This window comes from Otolemur garnettii, unplaced genomic scaffold (assembly GCF_000181295.1).
Source record: "Otolemur garnettii isolate 467f Iridium unplaced genomic scaffold, OtoGar3 scaffold00108, whole genome shotgun sequence".
NCBI classification, from domain to species: domain Eukaryota; kingdom Metazoa; phylum Chordata; class Mammalia; order Primates; family Galagidae; genus Otolemur; species Otolemur garnettii.
In genome coordinates, this window is record NW_003852503.1 from 2,139,212 (window position 1) to 2,160,346 (window position 21,135).

The 21,135-nt window shown below is 38.7% G+C and overlaps 1 protein-coding gene across 1 annotated transcript in view; it reads right to left on the bottom strand.

Annotated features, from left to right (window-relative positions):
• The window catches only part of JHY (junctional cadherin complex regulator), a 51,171-nt gene extending 34,592 nt beyond the window's left edge, over nucleotides 1-16,579 (bottom strand). The window contains exons 1-2 of the mRNA XM_003796796.2: nucleotides 16,254-16,579; nucleotides 2,309-2,828 (exon numbers count right to left, since the gene is read on the bottom strand). Of these exons, the coding sequence (XP_003796844.1) occupies nucleotides 2,309-2,828; nucleotides 16,254-16,579 (846 nt within the window). The remainder of the gene's footprint in view (nucleotides 1-2,308; nucleotides 2,829-16,253) is intronic.
• Between the last annotated feature and the right edge of the window lie 4,556 nt (nucleotides 16,580-21,135).

A 21,135-nucleotide genomic window follows, 5' to 3' on the forward strand; every position in this document is an offset into this window, starting at 1 on the left:
AGTCCCAGCTACTTGGGAGGCTGAGGCAGGAGACTCGCTTGAGCCCAGGAGTTGGAGGTTGCTGTGAGCTGTGATGCCATGGCACTCTACCCAGGGCGACAGTTTGAGGCTCTGTCTCAAAAAAAAAAAAAAAAAATTAATAGGAAGGAAACATACATATGTTGGGAAAATAGTGAAGGAACAGTTTTGAATACAATTAACAATTAGCAGTTATACATTTGGATCTGGAGAAAGTGGTAGAAAAGGTTAATGACTCATTCAAGGAACAACACAAGAACTTAAAGTTTTTGCCATGGCATAATAAAAAGAAAAATACTCTATGAAATCACTGTGACTTCATCCTTTAAAACCATAGAGGGGGTTAATGAATCAAGAAAAAGCATGAATATATCTGTCTTCTTCCATCAGAAAATGCTTAGGGGTTAGGACAGGTTAGAGTACACTAAATAACACCAGTTGGGATTTGGAATAAGTTTAAGGGCATCTGCATTTAACATAATAACCTCTCCTTGGCATTTCAAAATGACCCCACATTAGTAGGTGATGAATTTTAAATAAGCGTGGTGGATTGTATGATCCAGGCAGACACTTTTCTTGTGTCCATGGGTGTATCTACTAGGAGGCGGCCTAATAAGATCTTTTTGTGCACCCATGAAGTAGAGCTAAGTTAATTGGCTCCAAAAGGTTTTGCATACATCATTTGAGGTAGATTTTGCCCTCAAAATTATTAGATGAGGAAGAGAGGACATTTATTATTTTTCCTGTTTAAAGATGAAAAGGCTAAGCTTTAATCACTTAATATCATTTGCACAGGACCATAGAAAAGGCTAACAGTAAAAAACAATACCCCACGTTGTGCTCTGCTCTCCTCCCACTACCATACGATCTTCAGTTGAGAAATCACTTCTGGATGTGAGTTGTGGTTATTGATGAGTGTGTCATGTGACCCCCAACATGTTGGCCCATTAAAAAAGGTTGAAAACCAGATCTATGTTGGAAACAAAGGCAATTAACATAGGGAATGGAATGCTTAGTCCTGTATTTTTTGGAATACACTCTTTGAAACAATTCTGTGGTTCCACAAACGGAGAATTTTGGATAGAACAATTACAGCATTATAAACCACTGACGGCTTTTATTTTACTTTTAAGAATCTGTGGAATAAAATAATCAACAAAAAAAGGTCCAACAATCCCATGCATCACTGAGCAAGAGAGATTAATAGAACCTTCTCCAAAGAGGACAGACAAATGGCTAACAAATATGAAGAAATGCTCATTGTTCCTAATTATCAGAGAAACGTAAGTCAAAACTACCCTGAGATATCACCTAACCCCAGCGAGAATGGCCCACATGACAAAGTCTCAAAGCTGCAGTTGCTGGTGTGGATGTGGAGAGAACAGAACACTTTTACACTGCTGGTAGGACTGCAAACTAATACAGTTTTTTTGGAAGGAAGTATGGAGAATCCTGAAAAAACTCAAATTAGACATCCCATTTGATCCTGCATTCCCGTTACTAGATATATATCCACAATAAAAAACCCCCAACATTATATCATGAGGACATTTGCCCTAGACTGTTTATCACAGTTCAATTGACAATCACCAATATGTGGAAAGAGCCTAAATGCCCACCAATCTAGGAATGGATTAACAAGCTGTGGTATAGGTATACCATGGAATACTATTCAGCCATTAAAAAGATGGAGACTTTACATCTTTTGTATTAATCTGGATCGGAGTGGAACACATTGTTCTTAGTAAAGCATCACAAGAATGAAGAAGCAAGAATCCAGTTACTGAATTCTAATATGAAGGCAGTAGATGACTTAGTACAAAGGGGGAGGGGAGGGGAGGGGAGAGGGAAAGGGAGGTCACGGTGTATGGCACACCTCTTGGGGGTAAGAGACAATTATAAGAGGGACTTATCTAACAAATGCAGTCAGTGTAACCTAACTCTTTGTACCCTCAATGAATCCCAAACCAAAATAATAATAATAATAAAATAAAATTTTTTTAAAAATAACAAAACAATTAAAAATAAAAAGAAAAACTGAGATTCCAAAAATTCATTTACCTGCTTAGGGTCACATGTAGTGATTGCAGCCCGAATTTCAAAAAGAAAAAAAGAATTTGTGGAATAATTCCTCTCATTCTATAAGCATGAGCAACACAGGGTATGCTACCAGAAGTGTTTGTTTTACTAGAAGTCTCTACCCAGAGGACGTGACATCTAGCCATTTCAAACAAAAATGCAAATTCTATCTTAGTGTTTCAGAAGAGATTTTCAAGTTTCCACTACATACCTGTTCTAGGAGAATTTCCCCCCTTTTTTTATTGTGAAGTTGAAGGTAGGAGTCTGGTTTAGGAGTGGGTAATCCCAAAGTCAGCTTGTTTTTTTCCACAAAATATTGTTTGGACTTCCTCCGCCGAGTGCCACGTGATCCTGGCAGGAAAACCTCGTTGTGTGAACTTGAACTCTTCACATACTGAGAGGCATTGCTGACTGACTTCTCCTCCAGGTCACTGTCACTCAGCTCATAAGAGGGCTTGCTGCGATGGATGCCAGGCTCATAGCTTGGGCTTAAAAATTCACTACCAAGTAAGGAGGCTACACTCTGTGGAGTCCTCTTCTGTTCGCCGTTATCCTTTGGGAGTTCCATTGAGGGCTCCTTGGAGGGGTATAGTGGGTCCAAAGGCAGGTTTTCTGAAGAGCTGTCTGTAGACTCTGGCAATGCTCCTGCAGTCAGCAGCTGCCCTTCCTCCTTATTCTTCCAGTTTGGGTCATATCGGAGGTCTGAGTATTTGTCTTGTATTGGTTGTTGTCTGCACAAAGCAGGAAAAAAAAGGCAAGTCCTTAATCAAAATAAACTCACTCATTGTATTCATTAGACCATTTTATTTGAAATCATCTCAATCTTTCCTCTCTTATTTTCCTTTTACTATCTGTATGTTAGAGATGGAGCCCAGGCTCAGATTAGACCCACATACTACACATGGGGCAAAAGGTCTTAATTATCCAAGTTCATTGAAATAGGGAATAAGAACAAGGAATAGCCAATTTCTAAATACCAGAAAGCAACTTGAAATAGCTATTATGTTAAACCACTGAATCACTATGATGCAAAGAATGCAGTTACTGTTGCACACCAATGGTGATTTGGTATTTCAGCTGGCGAAGATAAAACTGTATTTCACACTTTAGCTGAACCATGGTGTTTTAGTTAAGGCCATAAGATTATAATGGAGCTCAAAAATGCCCATTTCATAGTGACATCATAGTCCTACACACAATCGTAATGCAACACACTGCTTACCTGTGTGGTGTGCTGGTGTAAGCAAACTATCACACTGCAAGTCATATAAAGTAAAGTATGGCAACACAATTATGTATAGTAAATAATAACTTGATAATGATTATAAACCACTGGACTGAGTTTAACATAGTCTTTACCATACTATACTTTTTATCATTATTTTGGAGTGTATGCCTTCTACTTGAAAAAAAAATCAGGTAACTGTAGAATAGTCTCAGGCAGTTCCTTCAGAAGTTATTCTAGAAGTCCTCATTGTTATCAGAGGAGATGACAGTTCTGTGCATGTTATTATCCCTGAAGACCTTCCAATGGGACAAGATATGGAGGTAGAAGACAGTGATATTAATGTTTATGATCCTGACCCTGTGTAGCTCTTAAGCTAATATGTGTGTGTTTGTGTCTCCATTTTAAACAAAGTTTAAAAAGTAAAAATGTAAAAAAATTCCAAATAAACAAGCTCATACAACAAGAATATAAAGAATTAGAATTATTATATTAGTTTATTATTATAGAATTATTATATTAGTTTATTATTATAATAAACTATTTTGGTAAAGTTGTCCAATATTTGCATTTTAAGCTGTTTTAAATCAAAAAGTTAAAAAATTTTAAGTTTATAAAGTATAAAAATTATAGTGAGCTTGGGCAATTTATTATTGAAGAAAGAAAGGTTAATTATGTTAAAGAAAGGTTAATTTATTATCATGCAATAAATTTAGAGTAGCAAAGTGTACTAAGTTTATGAAGTCCACAGTAGTGTATAGTAATGTCCCAGGCCTTCAGTGTACTCACTGACTCATTCAGAGCAATTTCCAGTCCAGCAAGCTCCATTCACAGTAAACACCCTATACAGGTGAACCATTTTTTATCTTTTACACTATTATTTTTTACCGTATTTTTTCTATGTTTAGATGTGTTTACACAAACACTTTACACTATGTCATAGTTGCCTGCCATATTAATACAGTCACATGCCATACAGGTTTGTAGCTAAGGGCAGCAGGCAGTACAGCCCGGGTGTGTAGTAGTCACACCACCTAGGCGTGTGTAAATGCACACTGCAATGGTTACAACGATTAAATCACCTAATGACTCATTTCTCAGAATGCATCCCTGTCTTTAAGCTCCTCATACATTTGGCTATTTACCTTAGGAAGGGGAATGTAGGTTGTTGCCTGGGCCTCCTCCTGTGGGGAGGAAAGTGATTTTATCCCAACTGAATACCTATATAGAGATTTATCCTTTTTCTCGGTGATTGTACTTTTCACTCCATTTTTGTCTTTGCAGATGTTTATCAAATGTACTATAGAAATATCCTCAAGGCTTAGACTCAGATCAGGCCATGGCTGACTGAAAGGTGTGTAGACGTGTGCTGTCAGGTCTATGCACACAAAACTTAGCAGGCGGGTCAGAGAGCACTTGGAGCTGTAGGAGAGCCCTATTTGAATAAAAAGTTAAGCATATGGTCCTGCCTGAGGGAAGTGAGCCTATCCATAATCAGTTCCTATGAACCCAAATGAAGTCCTCCTTTCCCCATGACAATCTCAATCTATAAAGCATCCCCTAGTCTTAACCTAAAAAGGGGGGAAAAATGCTGGTAATACGGCATATTTAATGGCCTCCTTGATCTTCAAAAGCTAAATGGGAGAGATTTTCCTTCCTTGAGTACAGTAGATGCAATCCTCTAATCAAAAAGAAAATGTAAATCTCCTAGGCTTTTTATGTTATTTGATATTCCCATTTACAGAGGACATAATTTTATTCTGAGTAAACAAACTAATGGTCCCCCTAAGGTTAATTTACTCTTCTTAATGTGGGCTTAGATTTCTTTGATTTGATGTAAAGCAAAAACCTAGAGCAAAAAGCCAAAACTCCCATGCCTTGCTAAATTGTCATCTTGAATTTTTAAGATGGGAAACTTCTTAAAATTGTGTGCTTTTCCTTTTCAAACAAGAGAAGAGAATACCTCTTCTCCAGCAAAATGGGAATGGTCCACATTTGCCAGGAAATGTTTTGGACACTTAACTGTATGCCTCACCACGTCTTACACTGTGGGATCACCTGGGGCTGTGATGGGGAGGTTTTTCCCATGTGATGTCACTGGGAAAACGTTATATAAACTCACAGTATTCCTCAGCCTTGGCTTTCACTTGGCCCTTAGGGTCATGGGTATATGCATGGGACATGGTATAGTCCAACAGGGCACAGAGACCTGGGCTCCAGGTCTGGGTCTGTCACTACCTGAGTTATCTGTCAGTTGGGAAATCATGTCATCTCCCAGCCAGTAAATAGGAATAAATTGCATTTATTTTATTTCTCAGGACTGCATAAGGATCAACATGAGTGAAGGTACCTTAAAGTGCTTATTTAATTTTTTACCACAGTAATCTTGATGATAAAGATCACCTGGATAAATTTGTGGGCAGCAGGAACTGTGGGTGATCCTTGCTTCCCTCCCCTTCACTCTAGACTGCTGCATTGGACTGTGGACAGAAGAGTCAAATGCCTCTTTAATAAATAACTGTGCCTCTAAAATACTCTAGTCAGCACAAACATAGCTATTAATATTTATTTTTTTAAAAACAGTAATGAATTAGAATCTGAACATGCAGAGGCTTCTTGCATTAGATCAAATTAAGGAATGTTTTTTTTTAGGGCTTATTTTGTACTGAGTTAAACATAAGTTTCAACTGCAGTTGTTCAGGTGATTGAAGCAAACTCAATTATTATCTTCAAGTAAATAATGATTTCTTTCTAATTGAAGAAAGGGGCTGTTTTCTCATATTCATTCTATGTTAAAAGACAAAACTGAATTTAACTTTCCTTACTCGTGTGCTCACTCATTGATTCAACAGGTATTATATATTGAGTGCGTACTAAGCTGGGAGATATGTGGTAAATGGTGCAGTAGTGAACTCCCAGCCTAAGGAGGGATACAGACCAGGAAAGAAAGAAACATTTGATGATTTGGAGTGATGAGGACCATCAGGCCATCGGGACTAGGATGATCTGTGGAGGACATCTGATCCTGTCTTGGGAGCTGGGGGAAGCTTTCCGGAAGAAGCAATGGTGTAGCTCAGACCTGAGGCTAAGAAAGCCAGGAAATGTACCCCACCCTGAGGGAACAGAATGTACAAAGGAGTGAAAAGGAGAGAGAATGTTGTGCTTTCACAGAACAAACTCTAGGTAAAAGAGGGGAGAGAGGATGGAAGGCTGAGGGCTACATAGGTTAAGCAGAAGTCAAACCTTGAAGGACTTTATAGACTCTGTAAAGGACTTTGGGTTTAACTAAACACCCTGAGAGTTTAATTAGCAAAGATTTTGTAAGACAAATACTTTTGGATAAAGTGATGAGTTTCTGGAAGGAATTATCTATAGAGGCTTAAAGCCTTTTTTGGGAAGTTCAGAACGGATAGTTTTCTATTTTGCACTGTTCAGAGCAGAACTGACTGGGGACAGTTGTGGGGGACAACGCTGCAGGTCACTGTTCTTCCACTCAGTTGTGGTGGGATGTGTAAAGATAGCACACATCATTGTATGGATCTAGGGAATGCCTGCAGTAAGTCTTCAATTTTTTTCCTTAGAACAAAGCTGAGTGAAGTACTATTATTACAACCATTTACTAGATGAGGAAATGAAAGCTTATGCAAGCTTAGAGAGCTTATGCAAGTCTCCCATGGTTACAGAGCTAACAAGTGGTGGGCCAGGGTACAGAGGCTAGCAGTCTGCAATATCTTGCAGTTATTCTCACAGGTAACAGTGAAATAGGCTCATCACAGTGTCATGCATGTGGCAGTTAGTGAATGGATCAGGGAGTCAGCCATTCAACAGATATGCATTGAGCACCTCCCTGTATATAGGCACAATATCAGGCACAGAAGGTACTAGAAAAAAGAAGCAGGCTGATGGATCTTACTCTCTAGCCGAGGATAGGCTTTATGCACCAACTATAGTACAGTAATCAACTAGTGATTTAGATGCTGAAATAAATATAGATGCTGTGGACATTTCAAAAAGGAGAGCATAACCCTGTTTGTCACCGCAAACCCGTTAACTTATTTCTGCATTTAATTGATAGCTAATATCTCAAAGTTCATTCTAGCACCACTATTCTATGATCCTATGATAGACTCACAAAAGAATCAATAATGGAATAATGCCTACTATTTTTTAAAGTTAGATAGCATTCAGTGATTGAAGGAAATGGATTCCCTGTTTCCATTTGTGCAGTTATGCTAAGAAATCTGCTGGACTCAAGCTGGTCATAGTATTTAACCAACATCAGTTGATAATGGTGTTATGTCTATAGTCTTGGCAAGAGACCTTCTTCAGTCATATGTAATATTTGGGGTACTTTGTTCCTCTGAATAATGATATGGAGTATTTTGGTTCTGAGAAATGGTATGGAAGAGCATTTAAAGACAAAGGTCCTCAACTGCCCACATTCAATTCTTGGTTCCACCATACTGGGTAAACATGGGCAAGTTATTTAACCTCTGAGCCATCATTTCCTCATCAATAATAGGGATAATAAATAGAACCTACCTCATAGTGTTGCTGAAAGGATTAGGTGTTAATATACGTAAGTGCAGAGAACTATGACCCTGGCATAGAGTAAGGATTCTGCAAAAACTAGTCATGAAAATGTAAGTCAGTGAGCTCTACCATTGATCTTTGGTTGCTGTGTGTTACATTCAGTCACCATGACATAACTTTGTTGGGTATTGTGTTTCCTGATGATGGATCTCAAGGGATTCAAGGTTTGACTTCTGTCTTCCCCAGGGCTTCAGTTATTTCCAGAGCACAAAGTTGTCTGGTGATGCACTAAGTGGTACCTTGATGGGCTGAAAGAATGAAATCTTATCTTTAAGAATAAATGTTTTAGTCATGACTGAGGCACTGTGGAGAATATCTGAACCATAATTTAGGAAATAGGATTAAGAAATGGCAGTGTTGACAGAGGATGAAATATTTTAACAACTGCTGAAAGACGATAAGATAAAACAAGGAGAATTAAATTATTTAGACCTTATGAAAAAGCTGTAATTTCTAGCCTCAACACATTTCTGTTCTTAAATGGCTGCAGAAGTAATATCACACGCTACAAATGCAGGTCATACTTCTCTGCCTTTACATATATATAATCCATCTAGTCCTTTCAGCACTACTGATGTTTTCAGTAGAACCCAGAAAACACAGAGGGTTTAGAAACAAACCAGAGAAATTTAAGGCATGAAACAATAAAAATCCTCAAAGAAAGTATGAGAAAAAAACTTGAAGATAATAGCCTGGGGAAAGATTCTATGAAGAAGACTTCCATGACAATTGTAATAACAAAAATAAACAAATGGGACTTAATTAAACTGAAGAGCTTCTATACAGCTAAGGAAACAACAACCTAAGCAAACAGACAACCTTCAGAATGAGAAAAGATATTTGCATATTATGAATTGGACAAAAGCTTGATAACTAGGATCTACAGAGAACTCAAATTAATCAACAAAAAAGAGCCAGTAAACCCATATATCACTGGGCAAAAGACATGAATAGAACCTTCTCTAAAGAAGACAGATGAATGGCTAACAAACATATGAACAAATGCTCATCGTCCCTAATTATGAGAGAAATGCAAATCAAAACTACCCTGAGATATCACCAAACCCCAATAAGAATGATCCACATCACAAAGTCTCAAAGCTGCAGATGCTGGTGTGGATGTGGAGAGAAGGGAACATTTTTATGCTGTTAGTGGGACTGCAAACTCATACAACCTTTTTGGAAGGAAGTATAGAGAATTCTGAAAGAACTCAAGTTAGACCTCCCATTTGATCCTGCAATCCTATTACTAGGCATCTACCCAGAAGAAAAAAAAATCATTGTATCATAAGGACATTGGCACCAGACTGTTTATTGCAGCTCAATTTGCAATCACCAAAATGTGGAAACAGCCTAAATGCCCACCAACCCAGGAATGGATTAACAAGCTGTGGTATAAATATCACAAGGAATACTGTTCAGCCATTAAAAAGGATGGAGACTTTACAACTTTTGTGTTAACCTGGATTGGGATGGAACACATTGTTCTTAGTAAAGCATCACAAGAATGGAGAAGCAAGAATCCAATTTACTCAATTCTAATATGAAGGCAGTAGATGAGCTAATACAAGGTGGGGGTAGAGGAAGGCGAGGGTAGTAGGAAGTGGGATGGAGGTCACGGTGTATGGCACACCTCTTAGGGGCAGGAGACAATTGTAAGAGGGACTTATCTAACAAATGCAATCAGTGTAACCTAACTCTTTGTACCCTCATTGAATCCCAAACAATTAAAAAAGAAAATAAACAGAGAAAATGAGTTGTTTAGGATCATGTTTTCGAACCAAAGAAACTGTATGAATGTGTACAAGCAAAGGTAAAGTTGGAAAACGTGGCTCTTCTAAGAACTTTAATTTTGCCACACCATTTACCCAGCAATGACTGTCTTAGAACAGCCCCGTTTTCCTCTTTCTAGATGGAAACCATATGTTGAAACAAGAGGTTGTATTTTGCAAAATCATGAGCATGGAAACTGTAATACTTCACAGAAACAAATCTAATGGCTGAAATAGAACATGATACTAAAGAACCCCATTGTACTGAGCTCATGTGCTTAGAAGCTCAATTGTGTTTTTGTGGTCCAGGTCAACACACTGGGACAAAATGAGTGTGAAGTGCCCTTTCATCAGTAATGATCTACACACAAAACATGCACCTCTCTTCCTCCCCATTTGATAGAAAGGTTACACAGACAATGAATACACAACTCTTTTGTTACCATTCAGACAACAGATGCCGGTTCTCCTCTTCAGATGCCTAGGTTAGAAATGGAGGCAGAGAAAAAACGGGTGGGGGACCATCTCACATGCATATGCCATGATATTTGCTGGCTTTAATGGACCACATTTGATTGCTTACTGTGGTATCTTCAAACAAAATAAAATCAAATCTCCGTTTAATGAGCAGCCTCATATTCAGTATTGTATTCAATCAAAAAATTACTAAAATTGGAGCATGTTCCTAGTACAATTAACATCTTTTGCACTCACAATAAAATATTCAATAACTGGCCATTTTGCCTGTTGAGAGGTGAATAAAAGCATTGCTATTAATCATTTAGCTGTTATGTATTTGCCACTTTATTTAAAGTAGGCAGTTAAATTGAAACTGCACATGTTATTATTGATTTAGGTTTAATTTAATCCTTTTCAACAGAATAATTATTCTCAATTTATATGCCATTAAATCTTTTATGTTTATGAACAGCAAATTCATTTTCATTTAAGTGTGAAGTTTTTAGTGCTTCTTTAAAGAACTATAAAATTGACTATTGTTTACCAGGATTTCTAAATTCTATGCTCATCTTAATCTTCTTATCAATGGCTTTTAAGTAAACAAAATGAAATAAATCCAAAAGATTAAAAATTCTCATTTGCAAGTATGAAATAAAATGGTTCTACAAATATCCTTGTAAGGTTTCTTGGAGGTTATTTATACTGTGTAACCCAGAGAATGTCACTTAATGCAGGCAAAATATTAAACAATGTAAATAAGAAAAAAGATGTTTAAGGAGATGAAGACCAAAGAACGTCTACAGAAACACACTAAAGGGAGGCGACTGGATCGTGATCTAGTGAATTTTGTTTATAGCAGTTACACAATTTGGATAATTCCAACCAAAGCCCCTTCTTTTCATTTAACAACATATTTGTGGTTGCAAAATTATCAGATATCTGTCCTGAGTTCTTGTTAGTATCAGACCTGATTCAAGGGCAATCTGTGAGTGAAGTGAAAATAAATTATCTAAAGAGGACATATTAGTAATTGCTATGTAAAATTCTAGTACCTCACGTCTATTAAGATTATGTTAGGTGAGACCAAGGCTGCATCTTCACAAGGGAAATGCTTGTGAACAGTATTTAGAAACATAATTCCTCTCATTCAGTGAGGGTTTACAATACTAATGCAGGCATCTTCCATGGAAGGTGTGGGTGTTCCTTTCATTCTCCAAAATAGTAGCTAAGAGGCAGAGACTTAGATTTATAAAATTTCCTTATATTTTCTTTAGTTTCTTATATTCGAAATGCCAGATATTAACAGCATTAAAGTTTCATGGTAGCTGTGATATAGGAAAAGCAATAGACAGGTCTTGACACCTGAGTTTTAACCCAGGTTTTGCCAGTAAGCAGCAATATGCACTTGGGTGAGTCTCTTCACCACTCTAGGTCTCAGGTTCCTCCTTTGTGCAATAAGGGGAAGATGCTCCCCAGAAGAGCCCTCACAGCTCTAAGAGTCTATTATTTTATTAGATAGATTAGGCCTGTCATGCAAAACCCAGCAATGTATAAAAGTATTGGGAAAATAAATTAGTCTAAATGCAATACATTCAAAAATTATACTAATCAGTTTTTGTATATTTTCAAGCTTGGCAGTAGAAAGAAATGAAGACATAAAGATCATGAATTGAACCATCCCTTTATGTACTAATAAGAACTCAGGACAAATATCTGATTATTTTGTAACCACAAATATGTTGTTAAATGAAAAGAAGGGGCTTTGGTTGGAATTATCCAAATTGTATAATTGCTATAAATAACTTGGTTACAATCTTCTTGATATTTTTGATAAAGACACTGATTTGTGTCTGTCACACTTTGAGAGGTTTCAAACTCACTTATTTTAGCACAATAATACAGCCCAAATTTGGAACAACCTAGAAAGGAACTGGTGGTTGTCTTTGGGGGGCAGTAAGCCCCAGGAGTCACAACGACTTTAGCATTTCTGGCGGGGACTCTGCCTTTAATAGACACAATTCATGCTTACACACACTCTTCTCTTCCTTCTGACTGCTCATCTGTTACGATGGCACCATGCCTGCTCTGAGGAGTGTGTCAGGGTTTAACCAAAGCATACTTTGTGAGTGAATGAATGCACATAAAACAGAAATGACTAATACTTGCAACAAAAAGTAACTTCTGTGATGTAACTACTTCCATGTCATTAGAAATAAATAAAATGGGCCTAGTACTTTGGAAGGCAGAGGCAGATGGGTTGCTTGAGCTCTGGAGTTTGAAACTAGCCTGAGCAAGAGCCAGAGCTCATCTCTATTAAAAGCAGAAAAACTAGCCAGATGTGGTGGCACCTGTGGTCCCAGCTACTTGCGGGGCTGAGGCAAGAGGCTTGCTTGAGCCCAAGAGTTTGAGGTTGCTATGAGCTATGATGCCACGAGACTCTACCAGGGAAATAGAGTGAGAATCTGTCTCAAAAAAAGAAACACAAATAAATAAATAATCTAGTAGCTATTCCCAAAAAACTGTGTGGAAACCCCTAGAACATGGGATGTAGTATGATGTATTGGAATAGGTTGGCCAACCAATGGCCTGAATTGAAAAACAATGTAATAAAAGACAATAGAAAACAGGATGGATGAATGTTGTTAGTAATCAACAGGAATGAAAGTTGACTCGTGGAGGCTCCTGGAATGTTCTCAGTAATCCTAGTATATTAGAATTGGCCTCAAATGTCTTCTTTAATCTCCCAACCAGTACCAAAAAATCTCTATAACACCCATGAGAGATAGTAGTCTAGCCTTAGCTTAAATATTTCCAGTATGTTCTACACAACGGCCCTAGGAAATATGGGAGAAAATTAAAATTCTAAAGTTTTTGTTTTCACTAAGTCTCTGCTCACAGACTGTCTCTTTGGTGACACAGTGCAGCTCTTCAAGTCCTAGAAATTATCATTTGATACTTCAACTGGATCTCATATGATTAATCAGAAACAACACACATGGAAGCATTTGAGAGAAAAACTGATACACCACCACACAATAAAAATGCAGATTATGATGACTGAGTCTCTTTTTTACTTTCAGACAATTCTGAATACTCAATTTAACTAGTAATTCCTCATCATGCTTACCTCCCTCCCTCTAATATCTAACGCGAGATGGTTTATTAGATGGATACAGGCCTTTTTGTGGACGTTATAGACTCAAGTAAGGACAGAGGAAAGCTTTGCAGACCTCACTGCATGAAAATATTTCTGTTTCCCAGGAGAGGTGCTAAAGAATAAAGGCTACTATGATGTCAAGCCTCAATGGGAAACACAGTTTTTGTCTATTCCAAGGACACAATACTTTTAAAAATTCTTATTACTTTCCGTAAGTTTATCATTTTACGTGCATATTTACTCTGGCCTCAGTTTAGTCCAAATCAAAATTCTTGTATTTTTAATTTTTACTAAATATTAAAATGGAATCCTTTACCAGATCAACCCTCAATTACCTAGCTAGATACTTACAATGAGAAGCTCAGGTTTTGGAGTTAAGAGAGAGTTCAGTTCAGTTTCTGGCTCTGCTACTTAGTAACTATGTACGCCTACACAACTATTATAGCTTTGGTTCCTTATTTGCAAAATGGGGGTAATGATGCTTATCTAAGAGCCCCTTGTAAGGATAAATGAGATAGTATACATAAAGCAAATGGTTCTATAAATGGTAGCTAATTATGTAAGTATTCCTGCAAACAAGACCTTATGAAACACATACACAGTACTGTATGGCTGCTGTCTGATTTTTTCTTTTTAATACAAGGTTTAAGAAGGCCCCAGTACTGAAGAGGTTATTTCTAATGCTCTAGGAATTACATTGATCTCTTTCTTTGTGAATGCTTAGTGTCATAAGGCCAGTGCTGGAGTGGGGTTTAAGGATTATCACATGAAGACCTTCTTTCTCTCCACTCTTAATTCATTCACTACAGTCAATGCTACTCCAATTTCCATTAAGTAAAAGGTTTTCTCTCATCCATATAATATTGAACTATGGCTTGACTTTGGTGAGATACAAGGGAGTAATTGCTTTGAGGAGGTTCTAGAAACATCAAAACATAAGAGAAAGGCTCAAGTGATTTGTCAGGCAGCTTTTAAAGTTATTGCAATAAGAGGAAGAAGAAAGAAATTTTCCTAGGTTTTTTGAAAGCAAGGCTCTAATTTTTTTGAACTACAATTCCCAGAATTCCATCTACCTTACAGAAATAAAAGCTTACTTAATATTGAGATTCTTGAAAGCCTCAACTGCAACTCGAACAACTTTCCTGAGAAATGAAAACAGTATAACGTAAACATTTGTACCCCCATATTAATTTCAGATTAAAAACAAATATACTGAGAGTCTGAGATCAATTTACTTGTCTATTTCATGGCTCATAAACTACTCAGACTCAAGCAACAATACACCAAAGAAAGGTTTCCACGATTGAAGTAAGGCAGAGAAACAGGCAAATAATTGGCTCGGCGCCCGTAGCACAGTGGTGATGGTGCTAGCCACATACACTGAGGGAGCTGGGTTCGAACCTGGCCCAGGCCAGCTAAAAAACAACAACTGCAACAAAAAATAGCTGGGCGTTGTGGTGGGCGCTTATAGTCCCGGAGACCCAGGAGGCTGAGGCAAGAGAATCGCTTAAACCCAAGAGTTTGAGGTTGCTGTGAGCTGTGATGCCACAGCACTCTACTGAGGGCGACATAGACTGTTTCAAAAAAAAAGGGCAAATAATTAAACAGTTATTTTGTATTAAATATTATAAATATTAAACTAATATTTCAGAAGCATTAATTGGCTCAATTATTCAGTCTTGTTTTCCTTTGTAGTGGGAACTGGTCATCCTAATGTTCAATGTATGTAGCACTATATAGCCAAGTACAAGGGCTATAACCCACTCTAGCTCTAGGTTGTATAGTTTATCATTAAACTAGAAGCTAGGCTGATGCCACCACCCTCTACTCAGGGCAACAGTGTGAGAGTCTGTCTCAAAAAAAATATATATATACACACACACACACACAGAGTGACCATAAGGTTTGTGTACATTTTTTAAGTGCATACTATTTTAAATTGCATCCATTATTTTCAAAAAACCTAACACAATATAACTTATAAAGAACCATTCACTGTTCTAAATGCTTTATATGTATTAGTTTATTTTAGCCTCATGATAACTCCATGAGGTAACTATTATTATTATCCGAGTTTTACTGGTGAAGAAACTGAGGTGCAGAGGTGAGTCATTAAGTGGACTTGGCCAAGGTCATACAGCTAGCAAATGAGAGAACCAATATTTGGACCCAAGTGGTCTGTTTCAGACTCTATGCCCGTCACCACCACACTAAAACCCCTTTCAAATCAGTACTTTTAACTTCTGTGCTCTATCATAGGATTTAACGCTTCAATTAAAACAGAGGAATATCACTGCATTATTTTATATTCCCTTACATTCTTTTGGTAGCTAATGGCATAAGGTTAACTTCCATAAATACTAGTTTTTAGAGTAAATCCTTATATGATCATACAAGCCCTGTGGGGCAGACCTCTACTAGCTCTGAAGAAATGGGCTGAATAGACTTCAACCCTCACTTATTTGTACTTTATTGACATTTGTAGCAATCCTATGAGACAGATGGGCCAGACCATTTGACAGATGAGAAAAAGTGAAATGGAAAGAGTTATGTGATGTATTCTAAATTATACATTCAACAGCAGTTCCTGGACCAAATCAAGACCATCTGACTCCGAGTCATGTTGCTATGCCAGGCTTTCTAGGATTTCTGCAAGGCGAGGTCATAATAATGGAGATACTTGGTTTATGGACAAGAAATAAAGAATATGAGCAATTCAAGTACACTTACTAACACCTACTGAGTTTTTTTTTTTTTTTATTTAAAAAATGAACATGGCAAAAAGCATGGTGCCCAGCTGTTATCACTGGGTGCTCGAAGACCTGTCTCATACATGATCATAAGGCACTCATTAAGGGAGCCTGCCTTGACTCTTCCTAGGAATGGCATCAGTTTCATTCAACAACACGTTTTAGAACCCATTATCATCTTAGAGAAGCCAATTCCTCACCTGTCACTGGCACCATTGTCCTGGGTCTGGAGGTTTTCCTCGCTGGCCATCTGAGCTGCTCTTCTGCTTGCTTCCTCTTCTGTCTCACTCAGGCTTTCATCCTCTAAACTGTCAGGCTCCATATCATTGTCCTGGTGTCGGTCCTCAAGTTCAGGCCGGGACTTAACCTCTTGAGTGAGGATTTCTGAATCAGATTCCAAGGAGTCTCTTGAAATCAGCTGTATGTTTTCTTTCTTAAAAGCTGGGTCTGTGGACTGGCTCTTTAAATTGGCATGATGGATAGGAGAACGAATAGAAATCTTGGGAATGAATTTACTGTCACTCATCTTGAAAAATACAAAATCAACAGGGGATACTCTTGTTGATAGGAGCAGTTGGCTGATGTTTAAAGTTGTGGTTCATAAACAGTACCTAAAAAAAATTATATTTGTTTACTCTATGACTATGGAAATCTCCTTAGTGACAATGTTAATCAAAAATTTAAGTAAGAGAACCTTGTATTGCAGGCTTTTGTATACACCTGTTTGTGTGTATGAAAAAGGTCTCCTGGAGAAAACTATTTTTCTCTCTGCAGAAACACATCTGAAGTAGAGCTGCAGAGTTCATAAACAGCCTGAGTAATCAAATGCAGTTTTATTGAGTAAATAAATGGCTGCTGGGAAGCAGTTCCTATTTCTAGTTTTCAAGGGCTTATTACCAACAAGCCTGGAAATAGCCACATGGTTAATTGTGGACAGTTCTTTGACAGCCTTATTTCAAACATACAGGGCAACAATATATACAGGCCCTGTTCAGTAGCATTCATGGATAGAATAAAACAGGTTTAGGGTCTACCCTTTGGACAGTAAAAAGAGATAGGAGGGTGATTTCCATAGTTGGAATTGTAAGTGGGAACCTGTTTTGTTCCTATACCTGTTTTGGCTGACTACATTGTTTGGAAAAGATTCTTTTGATACTCAGATTGCTACTAGATAGGAGAGTTTAATTTAGGTGGACATATAGAGAGAGATCAATCTCAGCTCGATATTAAAAATAACCCATCATAATGATTAAAGTTGTTCATTAAAAGAGTCCATGGACTTATGAATTCTGCCACTAAGTGATTCAAAGCAGAGGCTGGAGTTCCACCTGCCAGGGATGCTGTCCTGGGGAAAGCTGGATGGGGGTGGGGGGATGGGGCAGAATAACAGGTAAGAGTTAGTTGGAGTCCCTTACAGCTTGCTAAGGGGGTGATTCCCAGGGAACTCTGGCTGTGTCTAAGGCTATTATAAAGACCCATGGAGAGGGTGCTTTGTGTTCAGATGGAATCGAGAGGAGATGATGTTTTTAAATTGTGCTTCTTTTCATGTCTACCTAGTATTTCTATTTTGGTCTGTCTTCTGTTTGACTGCCTTTATGCCATTGTTTTTTTCTGTAAGTCAGATAACAGAAGCCATCCCTCTTAGAGATTATTACAAAATTTGTTTTAATGACTTGCTCTTGCTCTTTTGGCAAATCCTAACTTTAATTAAATAACATGACCTTATTCCTATTCCTAGGATTGCTTAGAATGTTGACCTTGCTGCTAACGTTTCCAAGGAACATTACCAACTCCTTGGAGGAAAGAAAGCGCCTTAACAAACGTGACAAACAAAAGGTAAAATAGGCACGAAGTGATTTTCTATTTAAGTCACAGTTCCCCCTGTTGGTAGACTAATATATTACGGTGTAATTTTACAGAGTGATTTGCTGTATTAAGTCTCTTATTTAAAAAATGTATATTGCATTCTGCCTCCTGCCTTGTTGTTTTAATACTGATAAACAGATTGTGGCTTTTAAGGATAATTTTTTGGAAAGCAGCAAACCTATCAAATACTAACTAATACATAACACATTTTATCTAAAAGTTTGTAGAAATATTGGTTTTACTGTGTAAGGTCAATGAATTTGGAAGCTTGCAGAACAAGCTTAAAATAATCATTACAATTCAATTTAGAATTACTCTTTCATAAAATAATTCAGTCCCTTTAATTTCTCTTCTTGAATGAGATAGACAAGCGTTTCTTGGAATTAATAAATAACAAAATGGGGACCATAGAAGGTAATTTTGTTGTCATCAATGGATTGATGAAATTCAGGAGAGTATGAAAGACCCAAAGCTAAATACTACAAAAGCCAAGTTTTCTGTGGAGCGTGATCTTTTAAAAGCATGGGATTGAAGAAGGAAAAGCTGACATCCTGAGTAAGTTAGTAAGGGGGCGTTTTAAATTTAATCAGTGTGGGCTTCTGGTACTATTGTGCAGGAAAACAAACAAACAAACAAACAAACAAACGGTGTGCCACTGAAATTTCTGACCAACAGAGGAGGATCAGTCTAAGTAAACAGAAAGACAGGGCTGTATCTGATGGTATCTAGGGACTAAGAAACGGCCACTTCCCCAGGGATCCCTGCAAGACCGTAGGTCTAGTTCACTAGCACGGCGACAAACAAACTTCTGGATGTGAAAAGGACCCTCTTGAGCTCCCCAGGATGAATGGTAAAGAAAAGGGAGCCCTGATAGGAAGAGGCCGGAAGCTGCCCCTTCAGAGACGTGCGAGTTGTTTTCCACCTGCGCTTGTTTCCGAGGGACTAGACCCGCCGCAAGGGGCGTTTCAGGGTCCAGGAAGTGACAGGGCCGCGGGCCGGTGCCCTCACCTGCCTCGGCGACCGAGAACAGGGCTGTCCTGGGACGGGGGCGTCGGCCCTGCCAGGCCTGGCCGCGGCCGCCCTGCGTGCTTTCCGCCCGCGGCCCCAAGGCTCTCGCACTGACTTCTTTGAGTTTCTGTCCCGATCCGGTTTGCTCCTGTGGTCTCCTGCTGTCCCCTCCCGCAGTCCCAGCCCTAGCCGTTTCCCCCTCCTAGGCGATGCCACCTACCGCCGTCCCGGGAGGCCACCACCCGTCACCTGCGCGGCGCTCCTCGGTGACCGCAACCCCGGTGACCCCGCATCCTTCCGCGTTGTCGCAGTCGCCGTGAGGCGCTGCCCTGGCGACCGCGGGCAACACAGCGGGCGCCGGGCGGGGCGGGCCAGGACCACCCGCGTCCTGGACGGTACCGGCAGGGCCCGAATTTTGGAAACCAATGCGACAGTGGCGTCTCCGAGAGGCTGCTGTCGGCCACCCTGACTTTCCAAAGTGGGAAGGCAGTGGAAGGGCAGGCCGCCGAGTGGGAGGAGATAGTTACCACAAATAAAACTGCTAGGAAATGCAAGAACTCCTGCAAACCGAGAAGGGAAAGAATCGACTCCAGCAATGGGTAAATGACTGGAACAGGTATTTCACACACACACAGAAAGAAATCTAAAGGGCCAGTAAGTATCTGTGGTTTATTGAAAAGGCGCTTGATTCATTAACAATCAGAAAGGATGCCACATTCACCAGACAGGCAGAAGTTAACTCGTTTGACAGGGCCACGTGTTGGGGAGCACACTAGACAAAGAACTCTCCTCTGCTCCTGGAGGGTGCGCGCTGCTGCCCCTGAGCCTTGGAATGGTTTGCTATACCAGCATACTGCAGGATCTAGCAATTTCACCTCTAGGTATTTATCTTTAAGAAGTGTGTCTGAACTGAAAATAACTGAAATGCCCATCGACAATAGAAGGGCTAAATTGTCTTATTCCATATACTGGCACGCTCTGCAGCAGTAAAAATAAATGAAATACAGCTATATGCAACAGCATGGAGGCGTCTTAAATACTATGTAATACTGAACAACAGCAAAAGTCCAGAAAAATTTATGCTGTAAGATGCTGTATATAAAGATTAAAAACAAAAAATAAATAATAAAATTGAAAACAGGCTAAATTACACTCTACTATGTTTATGGATGCATATTTAGTGGAGAAAACGATGAAAAAACAGCAAAGTAGTGATTCTGATAAAGTTAGGAATGTGGTCAGTTCTGATATTCAGGGTGAGGGTAATGGGAAAGAGTGCTTTTGAGATTTTATTTCCTAATTTCAATGGTGTTTTCAAAGATGTTCATCTTACAGCAGTTTCTTAAGTTGTACATTTATATGTATGCATAATATTTCACTGTTTAAAAAGTTTTCAAAGAAAAGAAGTGATGGGACTTATCTGCACATTAAAATAGCATTAAAACCACATGTAGACGTGAATAACTGTTCTCAAAGAGGCAAAAATGATTCAATACCAGTTGGCTCATCAATATCAGGAAATATAGGAAAATGAAAGAAGTCCTTATTACCTAATTTTAGCATTTTTAAAATTTTTATTAGCATTAGTTTTTTTTTTTTTTAACTTTTTTGATAGCCGGGGCCTTATCTTATGGGTGTATAGCAGGACCCCAATATCTGTTGAAGAATTAAAAGCAAGGTAGGTGAAAACTGGTGTCATTCTGCCCAGTATATTATACTAATTTATCATTAGAGCAACCACAAATATGCAAACAAACCCCAAACAGAAGAACTTGGTCCTCATAGTGGCTTTCAGAGTATGTTACAGAATCAGTGTTGAGACAGTCACCCTTGTCAGCCTGCTCATCTCCTGGTCAAAGGAAATCGATGCTGTGGTCCTTCAGTTTCTTCAAGTTCTTTCTGCCCTATCCAGAAAGCATCAGTGGTCCCTGTGCAATTCAGGAGTCTGTCAATCCAACACCTAACTGTGGAAACTGTGCAATGCTTCAAGCTTGATTTTCCTCTTGCCTCCTCTATAATGGCTGTTCTGGTAATTCTTTTTTAGAGCAAAACAAAAGGCTGAGAATAATGAACTTAAGTGGAAGTCAGAGTCATCAGGAGATAGAAGTCATGTTAGTTATTATTATTTTTCTTTTCTTTTCTTTTTTTGCAGTTTTTGGCTAGGGCTGGGTTTGAACCTACCACCTCCAGCATATGGGGCCAGTGCCC